The sequence below is a fragment of the Balaenoptera physalus genome (genome assembly GCF_965194825.1).
Source record: "Balaenoptera physalus genome assembly, chromosome: 14".
In the NCBI taxonomy this organism is placed as follows: Eukaryota; Metazoa; Chordata; class Mammalia; order Artiodactyla; family Balaenopteridae; genus Balaenoptera; species Balaenoptera physalus.
The window spans coordinates 10,237,708-10,252,164 of NC_138893.1; the positions used below are offsets into that span (position 1 = coordinate 10,237,708).

The window sequence follows — 14,457 nt, forward strand, 5'->3', positions numbered from 1 at the left end:
TTTTTTGGCCGCACTGTGCGGCATGCGCGATCTTAGTTCCCTGACCAGGGATCTAACCTGCGCTCCATGCAATAGAAGCACGAAGTCTTAACCGCTGGACTGCCAGGGAAGTCCCAACAGTGTTAGTTTTATCAGAGTACAGACATGATTTTATAATGATAGATTTCCTCCTTTTTGTAAGTTTGCTAAATAGATCTTAATTTAAAGAATTTTGGTCTAGGTAGAAATTTATACATTTCTTACCTATATGAACTTTTTAAAAGAGTACAGCAGTTTCTTTAAAGAGCATAACAGTTAAAATTTCCAAAATGTAATATTCATTGAAATTACTTGAAATTGAAATTCATTGAAAGTCTTGTCTGTTTCTCACTTATGAAGAAGACAAAGTATAAAATTCATCCAACCAATAGCCAGACCTACTGTTTTCACAGAGATATGGGCAAACAAATGAACTACCCTGTGATTTAGGTATTTTGGCGTCAGAAAGTTTGGGATAGTATTTTTTTCCAGTTGTGTCAAAGGAGTGTGATAAATCTGTGTCACAGGTCTGTAAAAATTACAGTTGATAATATTCGTGGTTCTAGTGAAGATCAAAATTACTCTTAAGGCTACTCATTTATCTTCAAAATATCCATATGACTTGATTTTTCAGGATATGTATTGTAATCAAAAGTCAAGCAGTAGGAAAAGGTTTTGTGAGCATCTTATAAATAGCACTTCTGTCACTAGATCTCCTAATGATGAACGAGATTTGAAATATTTTTTCAATGTTTAGGGAATAAAAATAATCTTTTCTTTTCCCCCTTTTAGGGGTAGACTTAAAGCCTGAAGTAGAAAGTTTCAGTGCATCAAGCAGTCCAAATGACTTACTTCAAAACCTCACTCAAGGGGAAATAATTTATCCTGAGATTTGTATGCTGGAATTAAATTTGCTTTCTACTGGTAAAGCCAAACTTGATGTGCTTGCCCATGTATTTGAGAGTTTTTTGAAAATCATCAGACAGAAAGAAAAGAATATTTTTCTACTCATGCAACAGGTAAAAGATGTATTTAGTTAAATGTGATCAATATTTACCACACGCATCCCCCAATTACTCACCTCTTTGTTTATATATAACCCAACTTGTCTGAAAATTGAGATGATTACTTACCTTTTATAATACCTTAATGTATGTTTTTAGTATAAGTGATATTCTAAAAATCTTCTATTTCCATAGTTCTCCAAAGTAGCATAAAAATTAATGTTGTCATTGGCTAACTAATAAGAATCCTAGTATGCTTCTGAGAATGGATAATATTTGAAAAATTGCATTTAATTTTAATATATGGTCATTGTTTTGAAAACTCAGAAAACAAAACAGCATGAAAAACAAAATGAAAATTATGTATAATCCTACACATAGCATTCTCTCCACTTATTTTAAAATACCTAGAAATGTGTATACAGTAGACTATCAAGTAGTTTATTATGCTATTACAGTTGCTTCATGCTTTCATGAGGTAAGAAATTTAATTTCTTATGTTTTGTTTTTTAATCTTCAGGGAACTGTGAAAAATCTTTTAGGAGGGTTCTTGAGTATTTTAACACAGACTGATTCTGATTTTCAAGGTGCGTTGAAACTGTTTTAAACCATAGCTTTGAAATAATTTTGTTGCCACGTGAAATGAAGAGTTGACAATAATGGCTTCCATCGGCATAGGGCTGTGTGGTTTCAAAAGTAGCTTTATATGCATCATCTCTTTTGTTTCTCAGAACCATCCAATGCGGTAGACATAGTATAAGTATCTTGAGTTTATAGAGAGGAAAATCTAGATTCCAAGGGATCGAATTAGTTGTTCAGGGTCGTATACATGGAAGTGGCATTGCAAGGGCTGTAACCCAGTCTAAACACTGTGTTGCTGCTTTACCAGGTATCGCTTGAGTGCCCGCTCTCTACTCTGTACTTTCACAGACATTTGAGAAATTCATAATGAATACGTAATATGATTATATTATATACACTAGATAGAAACCTAGATTTTAGTTGGAGAAACCTAAGTTGTAATTGGAGAATTAAGGCTGACATACACAAAATGTTAATTTGGGTTTGTCGCATATTTTCTCATGATCAAATTCAAGTTATGCGTTTTGGGCATGCATACCTCACAAGTGATGCTATGCCTTTTCACAGTGCGTCATATCTAGGGGTTCATGATATCTGTATCTTATTACTGGTGATGTTGACTTCGACCACTTGGTTAAGGTGGTGTTTTGCCAGGTGTTTCCATTGTTAAGTTAGTATTTTCTCTTTATAATTAGGAAGTTTCTTATGGGGAGATAACTTAAGGCTATGTAAATATCCTTTTTTCATCATACTTTAACCCACTCGTTTTAGCATCCATTGATGATTCTTGACTGAAACAGTTAATATGGTGGTTTGCCAAATAGTAATTTTCTGTTTCCCTCATTCCATCTTCATTTATTAATTGGGATTACACTGTAAGGAAAAGCCTTCCCTTCTTCCCCATCTACTTAGTGTATGGGTATATTTTTATTTATTGTGCTGGGCACTTAGTGGACTTTTTTGATCTGAAGACTTATTTCCAGCTCAACTCTGAGAAATTCTATTCCATTATCTTTTCATAACAGCTTTACTGAGATATAATTCATATACATGAGATATATTTGTGATATAATTGAGATATATTAATATACTATACCAGTCACCCGTTTGAAGTGTACAATTTAGTGTTTTTTAGTAGGTTCAGAGCTGTCCATGTTAAAACATTTTCATCGCCCCAAGAGAAACCCCATACCCTGTAGCAGTCACTCCCTCTTTCCCCTTCACCCTCCCCCACGCACGTGCCCCAGCCCCTGGCAATCACTAATCTATTTCCTGTCTTATAGATTTACCTATTCTAGATATTTCATGTAAATGGAATATGTGGTTTTTTGTGACTGGCTTCTTTCGCTTAGCATAATATTTTCATCCATGTTGTAGCATACATCAGTACTTCAGGTTTTTAAAGCTCATTTTTTAATTTTATTTTGATTTAATGTAGATTGCTTTTTAATTTTTTTATTAATAAGCTTTATTTTTTACAACAGCTTTACCTTTATAGAGAGATTGAGCAGATAGTACAGAGAGTACCCAGATTAACCTTAGTATATTTGCTATAATTAATGAACCTATATTGTTATATTATTATTAACTTATGTCCATAGTTTATTCAAATTGCCTTAGTGTGTACCTAATGTTCTTCTGTTTAAAGATCTTAGCCAGGATTCACATTGCATTTAGTTGTCATACCTCCTTAGGTTCCCTCTTGGCTGTGACAATTTCTTAGACTTTGCCTGTTTAATGACCTTGAGAGTTTTGAGGAGGACTGATCATACTGTAGAATGTCCCCCTGCTGAATTTGTCTGATGTTTTCCTCACTGTGGTTTCTCACTGTGGTTTTGATTTGCATTTCCGTAATGATTAGTGACACTGATCATCTTTTCATGTACTTGTTAGCCATCTGTATATCTTCTTTGGAGACATGTCTATTCAAATCCTTCACCCTTTTTCAAAATCAGGGTGTTTCTTTTTTTGTCGTTGAGTATTAGGAGTTCTCTGTGTACTCTGTATACTCTTCAGTTCCTATTTTTCCCCTTGGTTAGGCAACTCGGCCAGTCTGCAGACTTTTACAGTTATACCTGGTAGCCCTGATGCTAACATCCCACCATGCATCTCAGCTTTTTCTGGGCAGAAGCCATTCAGTTTCTTTTGAGAAGAGTTTACAGGTTTGGGGCATAAAGGTGAAAGGTGACTTATCTGTGCTGTGTACTCGGAATCAAGGAGAGAGGCGGATGTCACAGACAGACCTTTTATTAATCCCTGTGCTTGCAGCCCCGTCTTACTTCCTCCCCAGATTTGGGACAGATCGGCTCTTCATTCCTCTGAGCCCCTTTGTAATTCAAAGAGATTCTAGGCTGCAGCTTTCTCTTTTATCTATCTCTCCTTGCATCTTCAAGAAATATTTTTAAATCTCTCACTTGACCTGCTCCCAGTGCCCACTGCCTCCCCACTTTTTTCCTGTTATGGGTTTCTTCCTTTTTGTTATTCTGAACTTTCAGTTCAGTGACTTTTCGGTGGTAGACAGAGGCATATGTATATGTGTGTGCATATCTCTATTCCCCCATTTTGAACTGGAACCTGTTAGTTTTGAACTGGAAAATAAAATCTAAGCACATACACTTTACATCGATCATGTTATTTTCCTACTCTAAAACCTTTAACTGATTGATGTAACTTACAGGATAAAGTCCATGCTATTTTATAGTCTTGTTGCTCAATTTCTTTCTAGATATGTCTACCATTACACTACTGTATCAGTTCACTGCTTCTACAAAACATGTTGCTGAAACATGACTTCTATTCTCAGGTTTTATATGAGAATTATTTTGTCATGTCCAAAAGGGAGATAATATTTATTTTGTAGGACTTATTTTTGGTTAGGATCGGCTGAGATAATGCATGCAAATATAGTTCGATCGCTGTAATATACGCTACAAATATTTATTTTACTCTAGAAAGTTATGTGAATGTGTGTATTACCAATTATATTTCATACTGAACCCCATGATAGAATAAAGTGTTCACACTAATCATTTGTCATATTTTAGTGTTTTCGTAATTTTTAATACTTCCACTTTTACTTATGTCATCTAATTTTCTAATTAGAAAGTTGTAGTCATAAATTAAACATTTTCAACATGAGAAGGTAGCAGACTGTTTTATGGTACCTAACAGCTTATTTAAGAAATACTGTATTAATTTATGCTTCTTTAAATAATACCTTTATTTTACTTTGAGCTAACCAGTCTTTAAGAAAAGTGGTTTTGTTGTTGTTTGTCAGTTGGTTAGTTGGTTTGCATTTAATTATATTGTTATTTCTTCAGCAGATTTTTGGATTATTAGAGTATTTATAATCCGTTCAAGATGTGACAATAGTGTTTGATCCCTTTCAGTGAAATTGCTTATTCCGTTCTTTTAATTATTGTATATCGGCTTTAATTTTCCCCCTCTCTCTTTCTTTAATTTAGCATGCCAGAGAGTACTGGTGGATCTTTTGGTATCTTTGATGAGTTCAAGAACATGTTCGGAAGAGCTAACCCTTCTTTTGAGAATATTTCTGGAGAAATCTCCTTGTACAGTAAATATGCTATAATTTGCCATTTTTTCACTGATACCTAATAGAATATTTTTTTATTATTTAGAAATCACTAAGCTCCCTCTTTTGATGTGGTAATTATTATATAGTCAGCTCCATGTTATTGCGTGTGAAATTCTCGATTATTTTGTTATTTACACAATTTTAACCGTTTTGCTTCAATTTCGGCTAGCTAGACATATCACTGGGAACATAGTCCCTTTACCCCATTCCACCCCAAGTCTTTGTGCTTAAGAAATGCTAAATAATTTTAATTACTAAAGATAATTATAAGTAATTATAACCATTTTGAGAGTTACCCTTTTTTTTAAGAAAATTATTATTCACTCTTCATTTATCTTCTGTCACTTGTCCATTGGTGCAGCTTAGTGATCTTTAGACCGTTCTTTGCTGAGAAACCCATTTTTATAATGAAATCTTGACTAGAAGCATAAGCAAATAAAACAGAAAACTTTGGAGCTACTTTCTTTGAAGCAAGTTTGGAGGATGTTCCTGAGCCCTGCCCATTTCATCACCCCACTTGAGCCTTGTAGACCCCGAGGGAGCTCTGTGGAACACGAGGGCAAAAACCACTAGTGTAATGGAGAACAGTATGGAGGTTCCTTAAAAAACTAAAAATATAACTACCATATGACCCAGCAATCCCACTACTGGGCATATACCCTGAGAAAACCATAATTCAAAAAGAGCCATGTACCACAATGTTCATTGCAGCACTATTTACAATAGCCAGGACACGGAAGCAACCTAAGTGTCCATCAACAGGTGAATGGATAAAGAAGATGTGGCACATATATACAATGGAATATTACTCAGCCATAAAAAGAAATGAAATTGAGTTATTTGTAGTGAGGTGGATGGACCTAGAGTCTGTCATACAGAGTGAAGTAAGTCAGAAAGAGAGAAACAAATAGTGTATGCTAACACATATATATGGAATCTTAAAAAAAAAAAAAAAATGGTTCTGAAGCACCTAGGGGCAGGACGGGAATAAAGACTGAGACCTAGTAGAGAATGGACTTGAGACACGGGGAGGAGGAAGGGTAAGCTGGGACAAAGTGAGACAGTGGCATGGACATATATACACTACCAAATGTAAAACCGATAGCTAGTGGGAAGCAGCCGCATAGCACAGGGAGATCAGCTCCGTGCTTTGTGACCACCTAGAGGGGTGGGATAGGGAGGGTGGGAGGAAGGGAGACGCAAGAGGGAAGAGATATGGGGATATACGTATATGTATAGCTGATTCACTTTGTTATAAAGCAGAAACTAACACACCATTGTAAAGCAATTATACTCCAATAAAGATGTTAAAAAAAAAAACCCACTCATGTAGACAATTGAGAACTGACTATATATTTATGGAATGTTTCTATTGTATTTTTCTGAGTTCATTTATCATTGTAATAATCAACATTAGATGTTATTTTATGCATGGGTAGGGCATTGTACTGGGTTAATCTTTTTCTATTTTTTTACTTGTCTCCTTAGTCGTTGCTTTTCCCTTTAATTAAATACTTGTTTCCTGTCATCTCTTCTGTACATTCTGTGTTTGAGTTTAACCAAAAACTTGTAATTATAAATAAACCTAAAAACCTTATTTTAGTTTACCAAACAGAGATGAAAGAAATTTTATTTGATTAGGGAAAAGGCATGTAAAATAAGGTGGAAAGTAACGGAGCACTCAATTTTGTGAAGTCAGTCATGCTGTAAATGCCATTCAGAAATCTGAAGAATTTGTAAGGTCTTTGATTCTATCCCTCATTTAAAAATAATTGATAGAAGCAACTATAGTGTACTTGGGAATAAACATCTTTCTTTGCTAGAAATGATTCCTGATATAATCATTGTATTTAATTGCTAGTACTTAAAACCAACTCATAACTTTTTAGGTTTGTACCTTAAAAGCATCTAAATCTAAAACAAATTAACCACAAGAGATTATATATTTTAAGACTGAAATCTCTGTTTCATATTTTATCTTAACTACACACAAAAAATGAAAATTTTAATGATATAGTAGATAGGAAGGTATTTAAATAGGAATGCTGATATGCATATGTACATGTTTGCATTTTCATTTATAACCTGACTTTCAAGATTATTATGTACCTTGTAACATGATTGTAAAGTTTTGTGTGGTTTTCTTCTCCTCTAGGAAATTCTTCTTCTGGGTATTCTGAAAATTGTTGAAAGTGACATTACTATGAGTCCTTCACAGTATCTAACCTTCCCTTTGCTGCATACTCCAAATTTAAGCGGTGGTGTTTCATCTTTTTCACAAAAGTGTCCCGGGATTCTAAACAGTAAGGCCATGGGGTTATTAAGAAGAGCACGAGTTTTGCGGAGCAAGAAGGAGGGTGACAGTGACAGTTTTCCCCAGCAGCTGCTTTCCTCTTGGCACGTAGCCCCCGTCCACTTGCCATTGCTAGGACAAAACTGCTGGCCACACCTGTCGGAGGGTTTCAGCGTTTCACTGTGGTTTAATGTGGAGCGCATTCACGAAGCTGAGAGTACCACAGAAAAAGGAAAGAAGACAAAGAAAAGAAACAAATCGTTAATTCTACTGGATAGTAGTTTTGGTGGAACAGGTATGACAGCAGCGTTATCTGTTGCACTAAGATTTTTCCGACGGCGGTTTTATAGTAGTTGAGCACTGAGAATACAGCGAAGCTCTGACTTACTCTCAACGTGTTCTTCACGTGGAATGCCTCAGCAGCGGCAGGCTCTGACTTACGCAGCCTGAGTGGTCAGCTAGCCCTGAAAACTCCATTTTCTTCTGCTCTTTTGCCTAGTGTGTATGGGAGCCGGGGCGGGGGAGGCAGGTGGGCCATATCTGCAACTGCTGCGGGGCTCACCAGCCCCATTGCTTGCCTCTTTCCTGGTCCCGTCACTGGGTTAGGGTGGCTCCTGGTGTTTCAAAAGGAAAGGATAAAACCCTGTAGCCACTTTTCCATCCTTCTGCTACCGGTTTCCCACCTCCTATTAGTCCGCCTCCATTTCATCTCCTTTCTCTCTCGTAGTTCAAGCTCTCTTTCTTATGCTGTATCTTACCTCAGTGCCTCTCTCCTCGTTCCCATCACAGAATGTTTAAATGCGTCAACCAACCTCCAGAGTGAGGATGAATTTCATTCCAGTTCTTTCTATAACTGCTCGAATTGCGATTATGCTACTAGGAAACTGCTAGGTAGAAAGAAGCTGTTCGTTAGAAAGCAGTTTATGGTGGTGGTAAGTAAAGCAGGTAGGCTAATTCTTAGGGTCCATGAATGAATGAAATGACTGAATGAGACAGGTGTTCAGGGGGTTATGATTATAGGGAGGTGCTGGCCTCCATAGCTGCTCATTCCACAAGGTTTACACACGCCCACAGAGCCTCTGCTTCAGGACACTAGGCCTTCACCAGTATCTGGTTTCCAGGGAGGTCTTCTACCGCTGACCTGTAGATGGAACGGAAAACCTTAACGACACTGTTGAGATTGAAGGGTGGGAAATATCACCTGATATCCACAGTTGGAGCTCTGAATCTACTTTTCCACAGATGTTATTTCCAAGTTATTAGCAGAGCATACTTAGGTACTTTTATGGGTTAGCCTAGGAAGCTGAACTTTTAAGAAATCTTAGCAGATAATTTAATGTTTCAGGTAGTTATAGTGTTTTCTTTTGTGAATTGAATTTTGCCACCTAAGAATGGATAGCTCTGAAGGATATACATGTGATGTTATTGACGATGGTGCTGTCTCATGTACATGGAGAGCTTTCTGGATTGTGTCACTTTGCTCTTGCTATATACGTTTTTAATCTTCACAACATTTCAGTAAGGTGAGTGCTCATACTGTCCGTATTTGTACGTGAAGTTAAGCAGCATGACCAATTTATGTGGCTGGTAAGTGCTGGAAATGGATTTAAACCCACCTATATTTAATTCCAGAGCTTAAATGTCACCACTACACTATAAACTGCAGATCTCTTTCTTACATATTAAGTGGGAGCAATCACAATATAAACAGTCTCTTATAAAATGAATAAATATACACAATGACCTGAGAAAACTAAGTATTGGGAACATTTTAAAAATTTATTATTGTAAAGATGTATTAGAAAACGTGTGTTTTAGAAAGATAATCTTGCATAAACGTTTAAAATTAACATTTAAAAATAGTATACATACAAAAAAATTGAAGAAAGGTGAAGAAAATATTACAGTGATAACACATCCTTTGCCACTAAACCACTGTGTGCCATTGAGCAAGTTATTTAACCTCTCAGCACCTCAGTTCTGTCACCCTCAAAATGGGGATAATAATATTTATCTCACAAGATTGTCATGAGCACTAAATTAAGAAATATTTATAATATAACTGCTCTGAATTCCTGAATACACACTGGTTTCTCTTCTGGTCTCTTAATTGTACAAGTTCAGATTTGATATGGAAACATTTTTTTCGATATCACTTCAGATATGAGTTCTCTATATATCTTATATCTTGGGCAATAGTCCTCAAGATAATCAATGAATTTAACTGTTCTTTTTTAAGACTATTATCATTGCTAGGGGGAGTATTCTTAAAAATTGGTGGTGGTTGTTTTTTTAATAAGTTTTTTTTTTGATATGGACCATTTTTTTAAAGTCCTTATTGAATTTGTTACAATGTTGCTTCTGTTTTATGTTTTGGTTTTTTGGCTGGAGGTACGTGGGATTCTTAGCTCCTCAACCAGGGATCAAACCCGCACCCCCTGCATTGGAAGGCAAAGTCGTAACCACTGGACTGCCAGGGAAGTCCCTGGTGGTGGTTATACCCGTAGAAAATTGACAACCAATATATATGCAATCTGATAGCTGGCAGTGTTTATCTTCTCTAAAAGTCTGAGCCTTTGGGCATGCATTTTATATTTTGGTACATCTTAATGGAGCTTTACATGAAGTCATGAATCATGGTAATAGGTCGCATGGCTGAGAATTGAGCTCATCGTACATACTCAGGCAGTGCTAGGTTTTAAGTGGTGAGAAAGAGAAGTCAGGATAACCCGATGGCTCAAAGCCTCTAGCATTTACCTTCGCTTGCCTTGGAGAGACATGTTAGAGTTTCAGAATCACTCAGCACTTACATTCAGAGATCACGCACCAGGGACTCTAAACAAGGAATATATTCAAACACCACAATTTTTCTAAAAGGAATTTTAATATCAATTTTTTTAAAAAACAGCATGCTATTATTATTATTATTATAGAGATTTTTGGTGGTGCAAGACATGTGACAATGGTGTGTTCTCCCTGGGCTCGGGCCCCGATGTCACCGTGACCCAGTCCAGTCGATAAAAGAATCATGGCACAGTGACATCACAGTGGTCTCTTCACTCCTGCAATTAGCCCTTGGTTATCATGTATTTTAAAACATTTAACCACTTCTATTGCGCTCAATTACTGTTTTCACTCTTCATGCTTTTTTTTTGGAGTTAACATCTAAACTTTGGAAATGTTGTTTGGAAATAAATGTTGTTTGTTTACCTGAAATGTTCAGACATTCCAGGTAAATAATTTACTACAAATGAACAACCATGCTTTGTAATCTTTTAGATTCACTTTTCCACTCATTTTTTATCAGTTGCTTAACTGATCATTCTAACATCTTTTTCTCATAGAGCACAGCAGACCGGAAGGCGCAGAGTACGTGAGTCCCAGTGAAAGGCTCATAGAGGAAGGCTGTATTCATATGATCTCACTGGGATCCAAAGCGCTGATGATCCAAGTGTGGGCTGATCCCCGCAGTGGCACTTTTATCTTTCGGTAACGATTATCCTCAACCCATCATGAATAGCTCATGTATTTAAATAATTTATGTAAGAGACATTAATGTGAAATCTGCTAATAAAGATCATTACAGCAAAATAGAAAATTCTTTAAAAAAAGAAGATACATTATAACAGTTATTAATACAGCCTTTGTAACAATATATTATTCTATCTAAAAGTCTATAATTAAACTCTGAAGTACATTATGTTAATTCTCAGTTGTATCTTAGACCAAATACTTACTGAAGTCTTATCTATGAAAGTATTCCATCAGATTGCAGTGATCTTATGATGCTGTTACCAGACAGCTGTTTTTCATGCAGATTATATATTTAAGAGCCACTATCCAATAAGCTTAGGTTCTCCTTGCTGTCTTGTCCTTTTTTTCCTACCTCCTTTGTTGACTAGTATAGATACAAGTCTTTTATTTGTATTGAGTGAGTATGACTAGTATGATACTATCTTTATAAAACTTTAAATGAAACATGTTGCTTAGGGATCTATGCTCTGTAAACGTAATAAAGGTTACTTGGTACATTATATAAATTATATCTTAATTCTCTTAGTAATCCCTCGAAGTAGGTTAGACCAACAATACATCCTGGCATTTAGATATTTATGTATAATATGTATTAATTTTTGTATGAACCAAATATTACACTGTAATTTCTAAAAAGGCAATGACTGTGTAGACAGTACTAATAAAAATTTTTTTTGCAAATTGAATTCTGAAGATTATTGCCCAAATTGTTAACACTAGCAAATGAGCCAAATCTATTTTAGTTCATGAATTGAGGTAATAGTATAATAAAATAACTAAGCAGATTACGGTGTAAAACAAAAGACCTACTGACTTTTCAAGTTAGTTTAATAATAGAACTGATTTTTAATTTCACTTAAATATCTAGAATTGTAGTTAATATACATGTTAAAAACTGAGATCAGAAGTTTCATGTTTTTAGCCTATACCTTTTCTCTTTTTTGTGCAGTGTGTGCATGGATTCAAATGATGATACGAAAGCTGTTTTACTAGCACAGGTTGAATCACAGGAGAATATTTTCCTTCTAAGCAAATGGCAACATTTAGTACTCACCTACTTGCAGCAGCCCCAAGGGAAAAAGAATATCCATGGGAAGATCTCCATATGGGTCTCTGGACAGAGGTATGAAACATTTTTAGTAAATACTTATTAATGTCAGTTATAATTTTACTTATTCTGTTACAGCTTCTGAAACAGATTACAGAAAACTATAGATGAAATTTTACTATATATTAACATAAGAGTCTGTCAAGTTAGATATTTTTTCCTATTTATCACTTTCATACAAAATTAATTCCCCTTAGAAATAATTGTTGAAGATTAATGTTTGGATTTGTGGAGCATGCAGAAATCTGAACATTTAGGCACTCATGTAGAACGTATATTTACATCAAGCAACTGAACCTATAATTTACTCCATCAAGGCCATATGTTATAAAATGAATCCATAAGGAATTATTTAAATTAAGTGGCTAATAAAGCTAATACCTAAATTAAATCAGAGTTGCAAAAGAAATTAGAATGACTAGAGAAAAATATAAGCCAGTGTATCAGGTGATAGATTAAGATAGGGTCCTAGAAATATGCCAGGTGATAGATTCGGTTATAGTACTATATGACTTTTACAAACCAGGAGAATTGTGAGTCAAATTAATAAGAAATGTTTTGTAGAGTATCTTAATGTAAACTGTAACACTAAGAGAACTATAAGGTATCTTGGAAATTGTAAGCATTGGGAAGTATTTTATTGAATGAAATAGCATGAAAGGGGATACAGAATTGGAAACTAGTGTAACATGGGAAAGGCCCAAGCTGGCTGGAAGGAACAGTCTAAGTTGAATAATGAGCAAGAAGAATGAGTGGGCATGGTGATACTATGTGACAGCAGCTTTGAATCCAGGATGAGGAGTCTAGATTTAATCGAATGGTCTGAAATATTGCATACCTATTATGTTGCAGACCTTTTGCCAGGTGCGTTTTATACATGATCTTCCAGTTCTCTCAAAAGTCCCTCGAAGTAGATTAGATCATAGAGATAACATATACCCTTAGCACAAATTAACCTCTTTTTTCATTCATTTGTTCATCCAATACTTACTGAGGAATTATTATGTGCTGAGCACATGCTATATCAGGCTTGGGGGCTTGGTGAACAAGACAGACACGTTGCCTGCCTTTTGGGGCTCGCAGTCCCGTGAGGAAGCAGACAGCAAGCCTACACGATTCAATGAGTGTGTACAAAGCATGACAAGGACTGTGGGGATAACAAATGTGTCCTGAGACAGAAAATACCAGGTTTGCTACTTAAGAGAGGCACACCAGGGAAGACCTATCTAGGAACAGTTTATTTAAGCTGAGACCTGAAGGAGATGGAGCTTTCCATGAGCAGGGGGGAGGAAGAGTGAGTGGGCCAGGCAGAGGAAAGGGCCTGTGGGAATCAACGGAAGGCTGTATACCGGTCAGCGCTGCAGTGGCTGCGGGAGTTGATTGCTTACAGCCGTCCAGCCTCAAGAAGGCAGGGGAAGGGGCTTGTGAACGGCTCTAGGGTAGCCAGTCCACAGTATCTGTCACAGGAAACAGTTTATTCATTTAAAAAAAATACATGAAAATATGTCATTGAAGCTCAATTTCCATAGTCCAAATAAAATATTTTCTGAGAAGTTCTGTCTTCACAGCTGCCTAAGCCTGAATGACAGCCGTAGCCAATCACTGTTTGTTTCCAGAGCCTTGAGTTAGATTGCTTGGGACTGGGGATGGGGCTGGGAGAGAGTCTCCTGGACTCTCTCCTCCTCATTTCTTGAGCTCTCAGCACACACCAGGCAGTGTAGTAAGCACTTGACGTGGATGACCTCAATTAGTCCTCCCAACAGCACGATGAAAGAGGTGTACTTTACATGTGAGGCAGCTGAGACCCAGGGTAGGGCAAGGTAACTGACCCAAAGCCCTACCAGCAGTGAGGAGGGCGGCTGAAACTCAAACTGGACTCTTGAGTCTGGATAGAGCCTGCTTTAAAACCCTGTGCTTTACTAACCTGACAGCGTTTTGGTGAATCAGGCCAGCTGACAGATACAGGAATCATAAACTAATCATTAGACATGTTCAGAGTGAGAGTCTAGCTGTTCTCTGTGGCCAGTTCTGAAGTTATGAGTATAGTCACTTGATTCACATAGCACTAATTTTTACCCACCCACTTATTTCTTCATTACTTTGAGGGATTTTTTTCCCCTTTGGTACAAGTTAATGATTTTATCTATTAATAGAGCAATGAGCAAGTGACCAAGGATGAATATATTATTCTCTTGATTTAAATTCGGCACTATCTTCATCACTCTCTGAACTAATAGAATAATTTCTACAAATAATACATTTCAAGATGTAATGATACTGAAAAAAACCTATTAATATTTTCTATTAATTTTTATTTGATGAA

The 14,457-nt window shown here is 36.3% G+C and overlaps 1 protein-coding gene across 4 annotated transcripts in view; it reads left to right on the forward strand.

Annotated features, from left to right (window-relative positions):
* Positions 1-14,457, forward strand: part of LYST (lysosomal trafficking regulator) — a 181,209-nt gene that overhangs the window by 53,468 nt on the left and 113,284 nt on the right. For all 4 annotated transcript variants that reach the window (XM_082423109.1, XM_082423108.1, XM_082423110.1 and 1 more), the window contains 6 exons: positions 811-1,037; positions 1,543-1,609; positions 5,069-5,178; positions 7,355-7,787; positions 10,837-10,981; positions 11,976-12,149. In XM_082423109.1, coding sequence (XP_082279235.1) covers positions 811-1,037; positions 1,543-1,609; positions 5,069-5,178; positions 7,355-7,787; positions 10,837-10,981; positions 11,976-12,149 — 1,156 coding nt within the window. The remainder of the gene's footprint in view (positions 1-810; positions 1,038-1,542; positions 1,610-5,068; positions 5,179-7,354; positions 7,788-10,836; positions 10,982-11,975; positions 12,150-14,457) is intronic.